Source organism: Lycorma delicatula, chromosome 6 (assembly GCF_047948215.1).
Source record: "Lycorma delicatula isolate Av1 chromosome 6, ASM4794821v1, whole genome shotgun sequence".
In the NCBI taxonomy this organism is placed as follows: domain Eukaryota; kingdom Metazoa; phylum Arthropoda; class Insecta; order Hemiptera; family Fulgoridae; genus Lycorma; species Lycorma delicatula.
Window position 1 is genome coordinate 164,762,602 of NC_134460.1, and position 20,072 is coordinate 164,782,673.

Genomic DNA, 20,072 nt, shown 5'->3' on the forward strand with positions numbered 1-20,072 from the left:
TTTCATTGTAATTGTTTTTTTAATCGGTAAATGAAGCAAACCCTTTAAAGACACTATGTAGATTTTTATCAGCTATAAGACTAATAACTACAGTTTCAAACTCAGGCCATTGATTTTGTGTTTAAAGAGACACCAGGTACTTTATTTTACACATACTCTTATTACCGATTAAATTAACAACAAAGTTTCAGTAAATCATTGAATTGAGGAGCAATAAAAGCGGCCTACACCATCATTTTCTCAGATAAATGTATTAATGATCATGTATTAATGTATCAATGCCATTCAATTATATTTTTATTATTAATTGAAAAAACCATGTTACATTACAAACCCTCAAGACACTGTTTGTTGCTGAGTCTCAACTAATTGTGTTTGCTCAGTAAATAATCAGTTAATAATCAGTAAAATGTAACATTTTAATTATAGACCAAGAAAAGAATAATAGATTTGGATAGGATGTTTGTTTGTAACCATATCAATCTACAATGATTGTAAGAAGCTCCCTCCTTAATAAAAAAGTAAACAAAATAATGACTGTACAAGTAAAAAAAAATTAGTAATAGTCAAAGAGTTTTTAGAAATGTTAATAATTTACTTATTTCAGTCAAGTTAAATCTAAAATACTGTTCATTTTACGTACTACTTTGAAATTTCACTGTAATGCAGGATGATATACACAATTAATGAAAATGTAACAAAGTTTTTAAACGGCAGTTATCTAGCTGACAGATTGGCCATCATCGAAAGTTATGAGATATCCATGTATTGTATTAGCCTGGTTTGCTCAACACGATTAACTTAGGATGACTTCTTCATGGTGACTGACTCGTACAGATGACCTCCATGCCAATACGGCATCTTAAAAGTATATTTACAAACCGTGAACCAGTTCTGATTATTTAAACAAATCTTATCAATTTACATCCACAAAACTGTTAGACTTTGCACATTTGACATTTTTTAACATAAAAGTCTCTGTTTTTAACATTTATAAGTCCTCTTGTAGCTAAATATGATTGAACAGTGTTGGAAGCTTTATTATCAGGGGCAAGGTGCTAATTTCCACAAAGTGGGAGGTTTTTCTTTACTAGAGCTATTTCTAACTACGTGGTTCAAGTGTGAGGGTGTAAGATATATGAAAATTTTCAGAGATTCTTTTTATTAAAAAGTTGTTTGGTTTAACTTCAAAGCACACCTAACTACATTAATTAACTATTAACAAGTAAAGGGTTGATATTTTTGTTAACACTTAGGCTCCATTTTGGATATGTTATTACAATTATGAAAATGCCAATGCATTGTGTATTCAGTAAGCTTTTAGTGATAAACGGGTGGATTGATTTTAAGTTTTCTTAGCTTTCCATATAAATATGGATACCCTTTTACTATTAATACACTAGCCTCTGATTATTGTATTAATAGTGTGTATACATTGTGTATATATTGTATATGTATATATGACATAAGCAATATATAATGACATATACAATTGATTGAGGTGATTTTTAAAATTGGGACTGCAGCAGAGGGATTATGCTGTATGCGTAATACAGGAAAGAGGAAGAGTTAGGACATTTTACGGGAAGATGTGCAGTTTAGGGATGTGAGTATTAACCGTTGTGAGGTATTACCATCTCTTGATGGTAATACCTCACAATGGTTCCGGATGCTAAACAGAAAAACAAGAGTAAGAGATAATCAAATAACAGAATGCTTGGAATTAATTAAATTAAAAAAATTTGAGTTGTAAGGAATGGATTTAGTTGGTTACATTAGGGAAGCAGTTCAAGATTAGGATAAGTTAATTACAGAATTTAATTATTTGGCAGTGCATCCAAATTGCTATTTAATCATATATTCTTTATGGGGACAGAATAGTGTTTTCATACTTTTTTTTAAAGGAAAATAGCCTGTTTAGAATTTTTGACTATTAGTAGACACTAATAACACAGTATTATGTATTTATTGGGATGCTTTTTTCTAGGCAGCTGTTTATTTTTTGCATTCTACTCTTCTATTTTTGCCTGAATGTTTGTTTTATTTTACATTATATTTTATTTTTATTTGTGAGACAAATTATTTTTTGTATTTGACTTATTTCATTTATACTGCTATTTATATTTGCTTTTTTATTTTTTTTTATTGTCATTTTATTACATTGTTGTTTATTCTTTCTTTGTATACATTGTACATTGCTACCTTTGTACATGTACCATTGTACATTTCTTTGTACATTGCTACCAACCTGGTAGGTAATGTACAGTCATGTCTTATATGCTTGTTTTGACTTATGCAATTGTATTTTATTTTTGTCATGATTAAACATTATTATTATTATTATTATTATTATTCCCCCCCTTGGTGCATGCTCTGCCAAGAAAAAGGGGTAAATGCTTCGCAGCTGGCTCACGCACCTGGAACAAGGGAGTGTCAGGTCTTCCGGGTCTTCCGGACGGGGGGTCGAGGCACCAGAAGCGACCCGTGTACTAGTGGACACCGGAGATTGCGGGGTTGCGCCGAGAGTGTCTTCGACTAAGACGAGTGGCGCAACGTGCGAGGAATCTCATAGACGCGAACGCCAGGTCAGCCGAGTATAGGACGGCTAAGAAGCGGCTCCGTCGAGCCATCAACGTGAGCAAGGCACGCTGCTGGAGAGAACTGACGGAGACCGTGGATGCAGACCCTTGGGGGCTGGGTTACAAGATAGTAACTCGGCGATTGGGGGTCTCGCGGTCACCAGCTCCACTAGACGAGGCTAAAGCGGAACACGTCGTTAAGATGTTGTTACCGGCCCATTCGGTCCGTGCCAAGCGGAACTTCAGCGACATGGGCGACTTCCCGCTCTTCTTGATGGAGGAACTGGAAGGAGTCCTACGGTCGCTGAAAGGCAAAAAAGCCCCTGGTCCCGACGGTATACCGGCCGAGGTACTCAAACTAGTGGGGCGCTGCAGGCCCCGTCTTCTACTAGACATGTATAATGAATGTCTGAAGGCTGGATCTTTTAGCGCCAGGTGGAAGATGGCGCGTCTTGTGCTAATTCCCAAGGGAAAAGAAAACCCAGAGTCGCCGTCCTCCTACCGCCCATTGTGTGTGCTTGACACAGATGGGAAGGTATTGGAGAAGCTGTTAAAGAAAAGACTGGTTACGGCGATGAATCAGGCAGGTGGCCTGTCACCTAACCAGTACGGTTTTCGGCAGGGTCGGTCGACCCTAGACGTAATTCAGGAGGTTGTTGAGGCAGTGCGGCGAGCTGAGGACCACAATCATTTTTCGCGATGTGTGGTCCTTCTCGTTACGTAGGACGTAAAAAACGCGTTCAACTCCGCACGGTGGAGCGATATGATTAGGGCCCTGGATCATTCGTTCCATGTGCCTCAATACCTTCTCAGAATGGTAGACGCATACGTACGCGGTCTACCGCACCTACTTCCGCGTCTCATACATTAATACATTATGTAGCCGCTTCGTTACTTCCGATACATTAGCGGCTATGCGGTTCGGTCGTTCGGTGAGAGGCTGGATCTTTTCCCCTTCGGGTTAAAAATCCGAACAAGTGACCAGTTCGCTAGAACCGGGTGGTGGGGATGGTGGCCGTGTGGAATCGTAGAAGTTTGTTTCAAAGCCTTCGTTTTTAACCATCGTTGCAGTTTCCAATACACGGTTGCCTATACTGCCCCTTCCTCTCTTTAAACCTCTCCCGTTCGTTGACTCCCTCTTCGCGTTATAAATACCGCGGCCGCGGATGGGTCCCGCCATAACCGCCGACACATGCGACAGCTGCATCTCGCCGTAAATCTATCAGACAACCGAATAGTATTAACCGACAGAAAATATTATAAAATGCAAACAATCGAAGACTTGATCAAAGTAAGGAAACAGCAGAAAGCGAGAGACGTAAAATACGACGACCCGGCTACCAGCTACCGGGACGAGGAGAACTACGTTGTCAGTCGCGAAGACAGGGATCATATATTGTCGAGCAGTGACGACGACGCCACCCAACTACCCGACAACCAAGAATGCTACATAATACAGGTAAGCGACGACGAGACGACATCCCGTCAGGAAGCGGAGGTGGCGACGCTGTCCCCACTGCGTCCACCGCAGTCGGCGCTGCAGCATATCGTCGAGCAGATGGAGGCGTCGTTGAGGGAAGAGAAGTCCGCCGACGCTTCGAAGACGACACCGAACACCGCCAATACCAAGGGGAAGAAACGGGTCAGCTTCAAGAAGACGACAGCGACGAGCGGCTCCGCCAAGTCTTCGAAGAGATCTACGGACGACCGCCCGTCAGTCGTAGTCCCGGCATCGAAGAGGGCGAAGAAGACGGCGACGAAGACAGACGACAACGCCGACGACAACAACGAGCTGCTAAGTCTGATGATGATAGTCTCGCTGCTGCCCCAGATAATGGTCAACCAGCTGCAGACGATCAGGAATACCTATGTAGCGAGGATGAAAAGGATCCCGTACGAGGTGTCCCAGATAATTTACCGGATCCTGATCGTCTCGCAGTCGCTCAAACCTGTACCCCATGGTACAACGTTATTGAGCGACTTGCCGGCAGAGCATCCCGTCCTATTCTCCTCTCGGAAATCGTACCGATATGAGGAGATGCTTAGTGTCATCGAATTCTTTAGAAAATTTGCGGTCAGCTCGCTCGGGTCCGGAAATTCAGACCAGGGGACGACGTCTTCGTGCTCGTCTGTCGGCACACAACCGACAACCCAGAGTGGGAGCACCTCCACATCCTACACACCTGCAGTTACCAGAGATCCACCTGCAGGTGTAGCATTCGGAAATATTACAGAGACGCGGTTAGACATCGCCACTCTGTTCGCTGCTGCGAGCTGCAAAGAGAGAACTGGATCCGTATCCTCCAGTATCTATATGCAGAAGAGCGGATAGTCCTACTCCTGGTCCTCGGAAACGATGAATGGATCTCACCTCCTGAAATTCGATCTGTATCCTATGGACAAGATACAGTCGATCCCGTCGCGAGAATGGTGGCGGACTGCCAGCGTGCGCGGGAAGGTGGCCCTGGTGGAGGGGAGCCGGATGATGTCGCTGTTCCTCAACACGGTGATGGAAGGAATAGACCGGCTCGAAAACGAAAACCGAAAAGAATAGCTCTTGGAGAGCTGGTTTCATTCATAGTTAAGTACTCCATGTCCCTGCCGGAACGTTTGTTGTCCACCTCTTTTTGGTTAGATTCGACCGTAACAGAGGAGCTAGACGATTCCGACAAGATAGTGAAGTTGGCTCTGGGTAAGGTAAAGCATATATACAACAATTTCGACGTGTTGGATTTCATGCAACACTACAACGACAATCCGCCTCTGTTCAACGCCCAAACCAAGGCCGAGTACGACACCATGTATTACGACGCTGTCAACAGCATTTACTCCCTTGTCGGCCTTCTGGTGTTCCAGTTTGACTGTGACGTCAGCCGGACTAAATTGTTCCTAAACACCTTGTACCGTGTGTGCAATAAAAATATGAATAATTGCAACACGGTCTATATTCTGGGTCCGCCAAATTCTGGAAAAAATTACTTTTTTGACGCGCTTGCGTCGTTTTTCCTGAACCCCGGCTATATAATCAGCCCCAGCCGCAACGAACGCTTTCCGTTCATGGGCGGTCTGGCACGCCGTACTAATATCTGAAGGCCAGGCTAGATCCCTATTATAACGAAGACGTTAAACAGATCATGGCCGGCGACCAGCTTGAGGTACAGGTTAATGAGGAAGCGCGGTCTCATTTACGAGACAGCAGCAGGCTGGCGTAGGACTATGATCACGTCAGGGGCAGCGCAGGGGTTGATTCTCGGCCCCGACCTTTCCAACGCCGTCTACGATGGCTTGCTGAGGCTGGAGATGCCTGAAGAATTTGCGTTGATTGGGTACGCTGACGACGTTGCGCTACTTGTCGCAGACCGCGACGTGGAGCGCGCCCAACTGAGGCTCAGTCGAGCCGTGCACAGAGTCGGTGCCTGGCTGGACGATCATGGATTGTCTCTAGCCCTCAGCAAAACGGAGATCGTAGTTCTCACGAAGAAACGTATCGACACCCTTCTCTCCCTGCGGGTCGGGGTAGAGGTTGTCGAGACCAAGTCGGCCGCAAAGTACCTCGGTATGATGATCGACCGGAAACTCAGCTTTGCTGAGCAGCTTCGTACAGCCGCCGACAAAGCTGCGAGAGCCGTAACTGCTCTCAGCCGGCTTATGGCGAATGTCGGCGGACCGAAGGCCAGCAGACGGCGATTGCTGATGTCCACGGTGCATTCCATCCTGTTATACGGGTCGGAAGTGTGGGCCCAGGCATTAAGAGTTGCGAGAAACCGGAAGCGGCTCGCGCAGGTGCAACGCACCGCAGCCTTGCGAGTCGCTTCCGCGTATCCGACGGTCTCCGAGCCTGCAGTACTTGTGGTCGCCGGCGTCATACCCATTGCTACTTTAGCAAAGGAGCGCCAGGTGATCTACAGGGGTCGATGGGCAGGCGAAGACCCGGTGACCATTGCCAACGAGGAACGCACTGGCACGTTCCTCGCATGGCAAGAGACCTGGGACCACGAGACCAGAGGACGATGGACCGCAAGGCTTATCCCTCTGATCAGACCGTGGACGGAGCGTCGGCATGGAGAAGTGGAGTATTACATGACCCAATTTTTAACGGGTCACGGGTACTTCCGCGCTTACTCCATGTCATAGGGAAAGCGCCGTCCCCCGACTGCCTGTATTGCCCCGGAGTACGGGACGACGCTGAGCACACCTTTTTCAAATGTGCTCGGTGGGTGGCAGATCGAGGGACACTAGAGGCGGATCACGGAGCACCGAGTCCCCACAACGTGGTTGCGATGATGCTCCGTGACCTGAGCAGCTGGGAAAGTGTTGCCCGATTCGTCGGCAACATTCTCAGGGCGAAAAAAGTTGACCTGGATAATCCTGAAAATTAGCACCTAATCAGGCTAGTATAGGAGGACTCGACCGGAAGTAATGTGTTAAACGGTTCCGGGTCGAGTCCTGGTAGAAAGTGGGGTGGTTTTAGTCGGTAGTCTGCTGATAGTGATTGGATAATACCATCAGTGGGAGCCCGACACTCCGTGCGTAAATGCATTTCCACCTCACTCCTCAAAAAAAAAATTTTTTTTTAATTATTATTATTATGAATGTTTTGTGAAATATTTGTGTGGTAAAGTGAATGACTGGAGAGTCAAAAATAAAAAGTAAAATTTTTATTCATCTTTACTTACAACATTATTTTATAAAATAATAATTTTATATGTTAATATAACCATTCATTTTTTTTATTTACCGTTTTATACTTCATAATACTGCTTTGATCACAGTTTTCCATTATTTCCCTTGACCCATTCAAGAAAATGTTGGAGCAGTTCCTTTTTATTATCTATTTATATAGTAGTAAACTTAGCATTTCTGATGTGATCTGAATAGTGTATAACTACATTATGAGCTGAATAAAGTATTTATTTATTTAGGTGTTGGTATAATTTAGTCGATATCAACTAAAATTTGGTTTTTTATTTCAGTCAAATATTTTGTTTATATCTTAATCTATTTTATTTTTTGGTTTTATACAGATTTATAAATTAATTACTTTTCTCTTTATCTTTACAGATTTAAATTTCTCAGATGACTACTGAACAATGTAGTGTAGATTCGCTGCTTCAAAAAAGTCGAAGAGAAACATTTGCGAGGCAACTTCAGAACCGTCTACGTACATTAAGCGGTGAAAGCGAGAGAGATGGACTTGAAGACACGAGCTGGAATGGAGATCAACTTAGTTCCTCTTCTGATAATGATATTTATTATGATTTGGATAGTTATTCAGGAAGCCCAGCAGAAGAAGCAACTGATACAAGTTTTCCAGAATTCATCAATGTTAAAAATGCGGTCAGTACTTACCCGAGTTCATCAACTAATTTTTTAAATCATAATGAACTTTCTTTGCATGAAAATGATAAGATCGATTGCGGTTGTTTGCAGCAATATTGTCGATCTGAACCTTTAAGTAATTGTAAAAATATAAGTGTAGTTACAACTTGTGTTTGTATTACTAATCCTGACAGAGAATGTTCATTATGTTCACAGTGTTCAACAAGTCAAACTCTTAATGATATTTCAGTGCCTTCTATGATCGATAGTATAAAAAATAGTTATTCATGTTCCTCTAATCAAAACGGATTGCTTAATTCAATTCAGTCACCGAGTGAGCAATTTAATTCACATTATAATAAGAAAGGACAGTCAAACGATGTTAATAATTTAAATAATATCGACTCATTGAAAGCAGTTAATGAAAACAATCGACAAAAAAATATTGTAGATCATATAAATAATAGGCTAGAAAGTGATGTAGAAGAAACAGACCAAAATCATACAGCGCTTAGTATAAACGGTAAAATTTTTAAGGAAAATAAAGTAAAAGACGACTTAAATGAATGCTGTTCTTGTATTAGTAATAAGGATGATGTTGAATCTACTCCAGTAGATGTAAACAGCAATTCCACAACAAACAACAATAATTCAAACACTTCAATAAAAAATTCAAGTACAGAATTAATGATGACAGTACAGGATGCTTGCACTTCACTGGATGGAGAAGGACAACCTGTGCTTTTGAAGAATAATATCCATGATGTTATACTAGAAAATGGACACTGTACAATGGAAGACGATAAACAAGATAATAGTTATCAAAGAAAAAATACTAATACTACTGAACAGTTTTCTGAAGATGCTCTATGTAGATTAGTCGATGTGGTTTTTTCAAAATCACAAGAAAAGATTGTAATAAAGCATGACTCTACTGAAGTTGCAGATTGCAATGAAACTATCGAAAATATAGATGAAAGTAACAAAGAAGCCGAAAGGGAAGAAGAAACTATTGAGAGTAAACGAGCTAGGTTTAGACGAAGTTCTTCATTAAAGACTGGAAAGACACCGCCAGGAACTCCTAGCAATAAAAAAATTGTACGTTTTGCTGATGTATTAGGTCTAGATTTAGCTGATGTAAGGACATTTCTAGATGAAATACCAAAGATACCTAAATCAGCATACACTGATCTTAAAAATGTCGACTTGTCATCTTCACCACCTGTTAATCCATCGCCTTTAGATTATTTAACTCAGAAATCACATACGTTGCCATCAGCATCTAATAAACTCCAAAGAACCATTGTACCGCTTTTTCAGCAACCATCAAGTAGACCAGATTTTTTTGATCGCGTAAGAGATAATTTTGTGTGTTTAGAAAAAGCTATCGTTTCAGATACATCACTTTTTGTAATAACAGGATTTGTTAGAGTTAAAAATATAGACTTTCATAAAAGTGTATATATTAGATATTCGATCGATAATTGGAAGAGTTTTGCTGATTTACAAGGTAAATATATACCAGATTCTTGTGATGGATTTTCTGATAAATTCATGTTTGTATTATATGCTCATATGCTGAACATCGGACAAAGACTAGAATTTGCAGTTAGATATCACGCAAGAGGTTCACAATACTGGGATAATAATTATGGCGCAAATTATACCTTCCAGTGTATACCAGAAGGTCAAATAAAATTTGGACCATATTCATCTTCATATGTACCACCAGTTGAAACATGGGCAGCATCTTTCTATTAAATTAAAAATTACCAATGTCAATGTAATTTTTGATATGGTGTACATAAGGAATAATAGATCAGTTTAACCAAAGACATAATGACTGCTTAGACTGTAGAAGACATGGTATTGTAAGTTTTTTAACAATTTAAAATAAAAATAAAAATTATTCTTGATTACATATACTACATGTTAAAAAAAAATGGAATGACGAATTACATAAATTTATCAATAAATTTTAGTAATTTTTATGAAGTGTAATCATACCTTTCACTGTTTATGTACTTAACTTTTTAATTAGTTAAAAAACTTAATTTGATTTTATGTATTGTATATACTGTAAATATATGTTTTAATCAAAAAAACTATTATAAATACCTTATAATAAAATGAAATTCAAAATTTAAAAAAAATAGTGTTTTTTAGAGTAAAGCAAGGAAATTGGATGAACTCAGGATTTTCTAAGTTATATAGATGTTTATCAAAATAAATAGATAATAGTAAAATCAAAATTCAAATTTTAATCACTTATCTAAGCCTATCTTCAACAAAGGCTAATTGAAAGTAGAATCTAAGCCTTTAATAATAACAAATAATTATCTAATATAAACAAATTTTACTTTGTCTTCAATTTCAAAATAATGTACTGACAATCCTTGAAATCATGGACTGACAAACCTCTTAATTATTGGTTTATTGGTTTGTCGGTCATTACTATTATTACTTCAAAATTGGTTTACAATACTCTATAATGCTGTACCTAGATTAAATAAAAAATATATAATAAATTAAAAGAAATAGAAACAATTAGAGATTTAAAGTAGAGATACAGAATTTTCTTTTTTATGTAGTTTAGAATATTTATTTATGCATCCAATAATTTTGAATTAAACTACTTTAAGTTTATTTAACTGACATGTTTGATACGTATTATTTATGTTATGTCAACAGAACAAAAAATATTGTGTATTTCAAAATTAACATAGGTGGTTTGCGAATTTTTCGGCAAAAAGAAAAAAATTAAGATTTACCTATTATTTTATATTTTGTAATTGCATTATTAAACATATTCTAAAGTTCATATAATCATCTTGCTGTAAGATACATGCATGTAAATAATTTATTAACAAATCTACATAATACATTTTACCATTATTTACTTGTGTAAATGGAACAACAAAGATGATAAAACTGTTTATTTATTATTATAATGTTTTAATACAGCACAAAACCAATTAATTAAGATAAAAATTAATCTGTTCTTTACCAAAAAATGAAAGAAAACTGTGCAGTCATAAAATAAGTGGTATTTCTAAGTATTTGAGACTTCACCTTGCATTTAACTTTGTCAAATGAAACAGTCCAATTTCATCATTGGGTGCTTTTCAAAATAAATAGTTACTATGAAAAATAAGAGAATAATATTTTAATATATTGTTAAAATATAGGTGGTTACAGAGTTATGAACTTAAGAATGAATTTTTGTCAAAGTCCACATTTATTAACATTTTGCAGGTAAGAAAAAATCTCTTTTGTGCTGTAGAAAAGGTATAAACTGCTTGTATTACTTTGGTGTAACAGGACTGGATTGTGTTTTCCTCTTCCCGATTGATCTCTTTTTTCTTTTTTATTTGTTTAATAAACGTCAAATTTTACAATAAAGACTTGTTTTCCTGCTTAACATGCTTAAAATTATTTTACAGCTGGTTAAAGCATTATGGATGGATACTATAATTTTGAAAATCACTCACTGTTCTCAATGTATGGTTGAAAACGAGTAGAGTGTTTTCTTTATTTGAAGGAAGCGATTATTCAGTTTTCTCAAAAATATTTTTTTAAAGTAATAAATTAAATTATCTTATTTTAATAAATGCTTCTTAAGTATTTATTTCAGTTTATCAACAGAAACATATCAAAATGTAAATTATATTTTTTTTTATAAATGAATCCTGTATTAAAGTGAATGTCTTGTCTTTATTTATGCAGACTATTATCCACATATTGCTTTGAGAATATGATTCAGAAAAAAAGCCCATTCTAGATTTAATTTTAACAAATTATAGAGAATCCAGTGTAGTATAACACCAATTATACAGTGTGAAATCATCTGATATCTCTTTAATGAGCCTTCATGACCGTAAAAATATAGGCCAGGAAATAGTATAGTGGTTAGTATATTGGCTTCTATCATTTGGTTTGGATTTGATCCCTGGCAGGAGACTAGTATTTTTTCACTTATCATTCATTACATTCATTGTCATCTACCTCTTTAAAAATACAAGCAAAACCATGTTCAATGTAGTTAAAAAAAAAATACATGAAACACTTTTCTGAAATTTTTCTTGATAGAATTTCTTTCTGCTAAACATGAACCAGAAAGAAGGCTACTTAGAAATATATTTTGTCTTATTTTATCTTCTCTGTCTCTAATCATAAACAGATAACATCATTTACATTGTTATTCAATAATAATCGTTCTTAAATTTTCATTTTTTCAAATTCCCAATTCTTTTTTTTATACTAATTACAACCTTTCTCTACTGATGTAAAAAAAGAAGCAAAAAAAAAAAGAAAAAAGAAAACTGTAAACCAGATTGAATAGTAAAACATTATTAAGAATACTTCTAAGCAGAATAGTCTGCCAAACATATATATGCCAAACATATACCATCTTACTCTCAAAATGTATTGTCACCAAAAGATAAAACATATAACATAAGTTTTAGAAGTAGAAATGAAATCACATATCAATAATGTTTTTATATAAATTAAATACTACAGTGAATGATCCAGTTCCTTGTTTAACTGAAGTTTTACTATACTGTTATTATTATCATTATTTATTAGAGATAAAACAATCTCATATAGACCAACGCATTTAGTTGAATCAAAATAAAGTTCTTAAATCTGTTTTCCACTTCTTAATTGGCTTTATTTAATAATTTGTAACACTTAAATCTGTATAAATAAGAAACTGACTGAACACAATGCAGAGCGATTGCTGAATTGCATCATGAAGCAGATATGCTAACTATATTAGCGTTCACAGAACGAAATTGCACTACTTAAAAGTTTAAATTTATCGAATTGCATGTTTGTTTAATACAAGGAGAACTTCATTCATTGTCTAACATATACTCTTCCTGAGTTAATCTGTAAAAGCTATGTTTATAAGTTAAGTTCATAACTCGAAAACTAACTGTATTATTTAAGTAACTGTTTTCAGTAACAATGAAAAAAAAGTTTTATTTATCTCTCTCAAAAGGATCATCATTAATTGAGATCAGCGCTTATGATTAAATATAAATATTTAAAATACGTTACATTAATTTACAAGTAAACCGATTATTATACGGTAAATGTACAGCACTCTATTATTTCAGGCTAAGTAAAATTAAATACTATGTTTATCTTATTTATTTTTAATTTTTTTAGTTAATTGATTATCCTGTCTTAAAAATTAATGTGCCATTAAAACAGAAATTAAACACTTTTTTAAAGTATATTTTATATTAATTTATTAACCATTTACTTTTTTAATTGTAGAAAGAGATAAGCCAAAATTAATGTAAAAAAATAGTTTGTAATTTATCAGATAAATTATGTATTTATAATAATATTCAGATAAATTATATATTTAATTTTTTAATAATTAAGAATTCTGAACGTGTATTATACATTAGCTTCTTCTCTAGTTTTCTTTAACAGATTACTCTGGACTTGAGGCCTCAACAAAGTATCTCTGATTTTTTTTGCAGGAACTATTTTTTTAATTTATATTCAAATATTTTACTAACACCTCACCTCTATAAACTTTTAACAATTTTTTCATCGAACGCATTAATAATCTATTAACTGAATGTTCAATAAATATCTTTAACTAAATGAAATATACTATGTAATCGGTAGCTATCACTATTATTTTCTTTTCAGTTTTTTACAACTATAATAAATTTAACACTATCATTTATGATGATAGAATGTAAGGTACTAAAAAATTAACAAACATATCAAATGTGAAATTTAATTTTATACTTAAGGGCTACTTCAAGATGGGTAGATTAATTAAACACCGCTCATATAATCATTGATGAAAGAGCAAAATGATAACTTTAAAAAATTCTTTTGAAAGCACAATTTCACACAGTTATAAAGCAAAATTGTTTTTCATTTCATTCTTAAATATTTAATCAAATTATTATTTTCCTGGCTATAGTTTCATTGCTGCTGCAGGAGCAAAGCTACATAGAAAAGGTTAGCAATTGGCCAAAATTTTGAATATTAGGGTTTTTGTAAATGTCGATATTTCAAGACCTTCTTAGTATAAAAACCATTAAAAAAGTTTTAGAAATTTCCAGAAAATATAAGTACATTATGTAGATGCGTATGAAAAAGCCAACACACATGTGTTGGCTTGTTTCATACGCATCTACATTTCAAACTTATCATGATATGGTATTCCGCCTGTTGGTAGGTCACTGGTACCACTGTTGTCTCCAACTGTTTCTGTCCCATGCTTTTATTTTTGTCTCATCATAACCTTCATAACCCTTTATGTCATTTATTAACTTCAGTTTCTTCCTTCCTTTTCTTTTTTCACCTTCAAAATTATATTTATTATTCCTTTTCCCCTAATTAAAACCCGATCCTGTTTTCTTTCCTCCTGATAGTTCCCAATATTGTTCTATCTTCACTTATTCTTCTTAATACTTCTACGTTACTTTGTCCACACATTTCATCTTCTCTATTCTCCTCCAAACCCACATCTCAAAATTCAAAATCTTATCTTTTTCCTTTTTCTCCACTGTCATTGTTTCACTACTGTAAAAAATTGTACTCCAAACACAGCATTTTACCAATCTCTTCTTTAGATTCAGATCCATACTGCTGCAGAGTAGGATTTTCTTTCTAAAAAAGACTTTACCATCTCAATTCTCTTCTTTACTCCTTCAGTCTTTAGTTAGTATTGTTGTGAGACGTCTGTATCTTTTTACTTGTTCAATTTTTCCTTCTTCTGTTATAACATCCATACCTTCCCTTTCATTTACCTTCATAACTTTTGTTTTTCTCACATTTATTTCCATCCCATATTACTTCATACCTGCTTCTGTTTTTATTATTCCTTGTAATATTTGAGTGTCTTTAGATACAATCAGCAGATTGTCAGCAGATCTGACACGATTATTTTTTCTTTCACTTACGCTTACTTCATATGGTGATACGATATTTCTTTCAACATTTCCTCGACATAAGGGGGTGAACAGTGATGTGATAATCAGCAGCCTTGCCTTACTCCTCTGCCTAATTCTAACCAATTTGTTAGATTCTAGATTCTCATTTATTATCATTTCAAAGTACATAATTATAATATTTCAATATAGATTATTTAACTAGATGCTACAAATAGTTTACCCAAGACTTCATCATCATCATCATCATTATCATCATCTGTCATGGATTAGGCTCATTGGCCTGTTCCGGCATCCATCGCTTTCTTGGATGTCCTATATCTCTTCTTCCCCTCGGTTTGTATCACCATACTTGAGAAGGAAGTCTACAAAGCGGCATACACATCACATGGTTACTCCATCTTTTACGACATTCCTTTAGTATACCCAATAATGGCATCACATTTAGCTGACTTCTTGTCTCCTCATTCATTATTCGATCTACTCAAGTACATCCTTTGACCGCTCTCAAAAACCTCATCTCAGCAGCCTGAATACATGACTCATCCCAACTCCCCAAAACCCACATTTCACTATCATAAGTAAAAATAGGCATGGCCATTGTTTTGCAGAATCTTAACTGAGTCTCCTGTCTGGTCTGTTCCCCAAATCGACTCAGCTTGTTATCGATATCTGTATTTCTGTCATATGATAGATCACAACCAAGATAATTAAAAACTCGTACTTGTTCCAAGATCTACCCTTTAAAGATTATTTTCAAGTGCACTGGCCGTTTACCTTTAAAAGCCATAATCTTTGATTTCGCAGGCGAGATTTTCATACCCAATTGCTTACTTGTTTAATTTAGGATATAAATTGCAAGTTGTAACTTATCCTCATTATCAAAAATAATTATGGTGTTTATGACCCAAGACTTATAAAGCAATAAAAACAGAAGAAAAAATAAATAGAATTAATGTTATTAATTCACTTGAGCAAATTTACCTTTCTATTCTATACAAATGAGCTGTAAAATACAATTGACAACTAAAACAGTTTTAAATAATGTAACACTAAAAAAAATAAATAGTGATAAATTATTTTATTGTGACATTATCATTATAACAAAAATCAACGATTTTTTTTTGTGTTTTTAATGCAATTAATACTGTCAAACCAAAATGAAAGTCAATAAGATTTTTGTCCATTCATTTAGTATAAAATATTCAGTTAGAGATTTATATAAAATTAATCAACCGTAGAACAAGAGAATATATATTTATGTGTTGAATATGCTTTTAATATAATAATACTAATATAAAAATTTACTTTAGCTTAAAAAATGTAATTTCAATTTTAACGTAAAATTCCGAAATCTAATAACCTAACCGTGTAGCAAAATAAGAGGTGATATTTTTAAGGTTATTCAGTCAATCCACTAATATATTATATCTAGATTTTATAACAGAGTTAAGTTCTCTGTAAGATTTATTTTGATTAAAAGATGTTATGGTAATTCTTGTAACTAATAAACTCTTTTCCTGTCTTTTCTTAGTAAGTATGCTTATAAATATTTAATGTTTCACTGACAATAAATATAAATAAATAACCAGAGCTCAAACAAATATAAGTGTAATATTATACAAGCTATGTTCTCCATCTCTTATTTATACATAATTATTCAATTACAATAAATTGCCGACAATAAAATTCATTATTTACCACTCTTTCAATTAAATATTGAAGTTTATTATAAGCTTATAGTACAAACCTTCCAACAAAAAGTATCTGTGAAGATGTACAATAATTGCATGAAGAGTTACAGTTAATGGACAAAAATATCATCCCTTGTGGTCTTATTACTTTTTTTTAATTTTAATTTTCTTATATTTGTTTCAAATGCCATTTAACCTATGCATCTAATCATTAAATTTTTATTTTTCTTTCTCTTTAGCTATTTAGTCACAAAAACATAGCTGCAAAAAAACTGTTCAGTAATGAAATTTTTATAAAAGGTATTTTATAAAAATTATAATGATACATTTTAATGTTTTTTTCATAATTCTTCTTCTGAATTCAGTTAATACAAATTCCTTCAATCGTAACCTAATTGATTTTCCTTACATTAACTGAATTTTTGGGTCAATTGAATCAATGAGAATCCAAGAAAGAAGATTTAAATTTATTTTGAATAAATTAAACGTTTTTAAAAGGTCGTTTAATGATAACTGGGATAATATGAGTATTTTGCAACGTATGTTATTTGCTTCATTTATTGTAAAATAATTTCCAGTATTTTTAATTTTAATTAATTTGAAGAACGGAAACAACATTCTGATAGTTAAATACGAGAGGTTATCTCTAAAGTAAAGAGCGTTTTATTGTAAAAATATTTATTCTGAAAACTTTATACATATTTTTTTATTTCGCTTAAACTACACACCTTATACTACTTCTCTATATAACCACCACATGAATTATGCCATTCGTCGTAGCGATATACCAGCATCATATACCCTCGTCGTATTCTTCTGCCGCCAGTCCACTTAGCCGCTGATTAACAGCATTTTTAATTTTATCGTCACCTGCGAATTTCTTACCGCTCAAAAATTCTTTCAATTCCCCAAACAAATGGTAATCAGAAGGGGCTAAATCCGGACTATATGGTGGGTGATTGTAAATTACCCATCCAAATGTTCTCAGTAAATCACGTGTCGGACCCGCAACATGTGGATGTGCATTATCCGTTCTTGAGTGGCGCGCCGTAACTTACGTGTGGAGTTTTTCAGTAGACTTCTGCATTTAGTCGTTCCACGCGGCATGAAATTAATCAGCAGTATGCCAAACCGATCCCAAAAGACTGTGACCGTCAGTTTGCATCCAAATGTCTGTGGCTTGACCTTTGTCAGTCTGGTTGGTGATTGAAGATGATGTCAATCACTTGACTGCCGTTTTGTCTCTGGTGTGTAAAAATAAATCCATGTTTCATTGCCGGTAAGGATCGAATTAAGGAACTCGTCACATTTTTCTGTGTAGCGCATCAAAAATTCCATAGCAGATCCTATTCGGATTTTTTTGTGACGATCCGTTAAGATGTGCACAAACCTTTCTGAAGCCTAAATGATCATGAACAATGCGACCGATAACAGCTCTTAAAACATCAGGAAAAAGAACGGCCAGGTCGGAAATCGTTGGGCGACGGTGTTTTCTGATTTCATCATCGACGCGTTTCAACAAGTCCTCGGTGATTATCGAGGGCCTCCCTGAACGTTCTTCGCCGTGAACATTAATTCTGTTATTTCTAAACCTTCTACTCTATTTTCGGGCGTGTCTTTCATTCATTATATTACCACCGCACACAGGAATCGACGCCTATGAATTTCAGCCGGTTTAATTTTTTGAAGGTTTAAAAAACGTATGACTCCACGTATTTCACAGTCGGAGGCAGCATCGATTTTCCTATTCATTTTATAATGTAATAACTCACACGTAATCATAGCTTCAAAAAGGTAGTTTTTGTAGTAGCTCCCTCGTAATTTGATATGACATGAAAAATTCTTTAATACATTACATCTTCAACTGTAAAACTGAATAAAAACAATGTTCTGAAAAACAGAAAAATGAACGCAACTGTTTAAAACGCAGTCGAATGAGAGATTTCATACGATGCGGAGATACAAACATACATAAGTGGCTTTATCCTACCCCTGTGTGTGTGTGAGAGAGCGCGGGCGCGCATGTCTGTGTAAATAACAGATGCTAAGTTGTAGGAAGTGACTTGATGAGATATCTGCTGATTTTTGTTCCAGTATGTTCACTCTCCTTTAAGCTAACATTATCTACCTGAAGTACAATTAGCTCCATCTTATAACAACCGTGCAACATATTTTGAAGATATTAGTTGTCGGCAACTAAAAAAAAAATAAAATAAAATTTGCATAAAAATGTAGAGAAGCTTTGTTGAGGATATTGCAGATGTAAACTGAAAAAAAAAATTAAAGTTATGTATTGAACAGCCTAATGGCCGATTTAACTTATACAGTGCAATGTTAGTAAATCAGTTTATAAAATCTGTTAGTACTGGAGAGGTATATAGGCCAAGATTTATTGAGGTTGTGATAAGTTCCTTTTCTAAAATAAAGAATATGATCAATCCATTAATCACATGGAAAGTTGCAAAATTAATGAACAACATGTTTTTATTAATGTAAATCGGTTATGATTCACAGATCATGCCGATGGTCGCTTTATAATTTTTTAATTGATGCGTGATTGAAACATATTAATATGCATACACGCCTGATATATGACATAAACCAAGTTTTTTTTTGTGTGTTTGAACATAATGGTCAAATATACTTCTATCCGGCTGAAGTATTAATTAATTTCCCAGTAATTTATTGCTTCTAACAGAAAAAGGAACTTTTATTATCCTGTAAATTTTGGCTTAAAGCGCTTCATAAATACTGCCTTGGTTTTACAATATATATGAAATTATGAAATCAGCCTATACCTCTCAACTTGTAGTCATTTATATAATAGTATGTACCTGATATGTAATTGTGAATATTAATTTTAATATCCGTTTTCTTTTGTTGTATAATATTCTTGTTGTTAAATATATGTTATTATTGTAATTAAAAAGTATATTTATTTATATAATGTAAGAATCTCTAAATATATTGTATTTTTAATTAGTGTACATTTTTTAATTTTTACCGCTGACTATTTTACATCTGTAAATTAAAATTTATTTTTATACATTTGCTAGCTAAATTCATCCAAAATTTCTTACTACAAGGGGAGACCCAAATCTCCAAATTCTTCTAGAAAAATTTTTTGTTTGTATAATTTTATTTAATTCTACTCTATTTTCTACAAGCGATGAGATATTTATAGGGTTTATAAACCGATAAGTTGCGATATAACTTGAGTAATTTTTGAGGAAATAGCAGAATTCATTAATTATTTCACGCTGTAGAAATCCACATCTAATGGAAACATTAAACATTTAAAATTAAGAAACACTAAGCACACTCATAAATAACTAAACATTTATTCTGGTTTATATAATAATACATTCATTTGTAGTATTTGAAAATACTGCAAATTCATATTTCATACTTCATATGTCATATGAAGTATTAGAGAAATTTTTATAATTAATTTTTTTCATACTGTTTTGTTTGTCTTGCAAAAACCTTTAAAACAAGGTATCACAACCGTTTGTCCCATTTAAAATTTTTGATCTGCCCCTTCACCTTCG

The 20,072-nt window shown here is 34.7% G+C and overlaps 1 protein-coding gene across 5 annotated transcripts in view; it reads left to right on the forward strand.

The window, feature by feature from the left end:
- The window catches only part of Gbs-76A (Glycogen binding subunit 76A), a 143,341-nt gene extending 123,837 nt beyond the window's left edge, over positions 1-19,504 (forward strand). For all 5 annotated transcript variants that reach the window (XM_075369041.1, XM_075369040.1, XM_075369038.1 and 2 more), the window contains one exon: positions 7,641-19,504. In XM_075369041.1, the coding sequence (XP_075225156.1) occupies positions 7,656-9,659 (2,004 nt within the window). In that variant the 5' untranslated portion in view covers positions 7,641-7,655 and the 3' untranslated portion in view covers positions 9,660-19,504. The remainder of the gene's footprint in view (positions 1-7,640) is intronic.
- Positions 19,505-20,072: the final 568 nt, after the last annotated feature.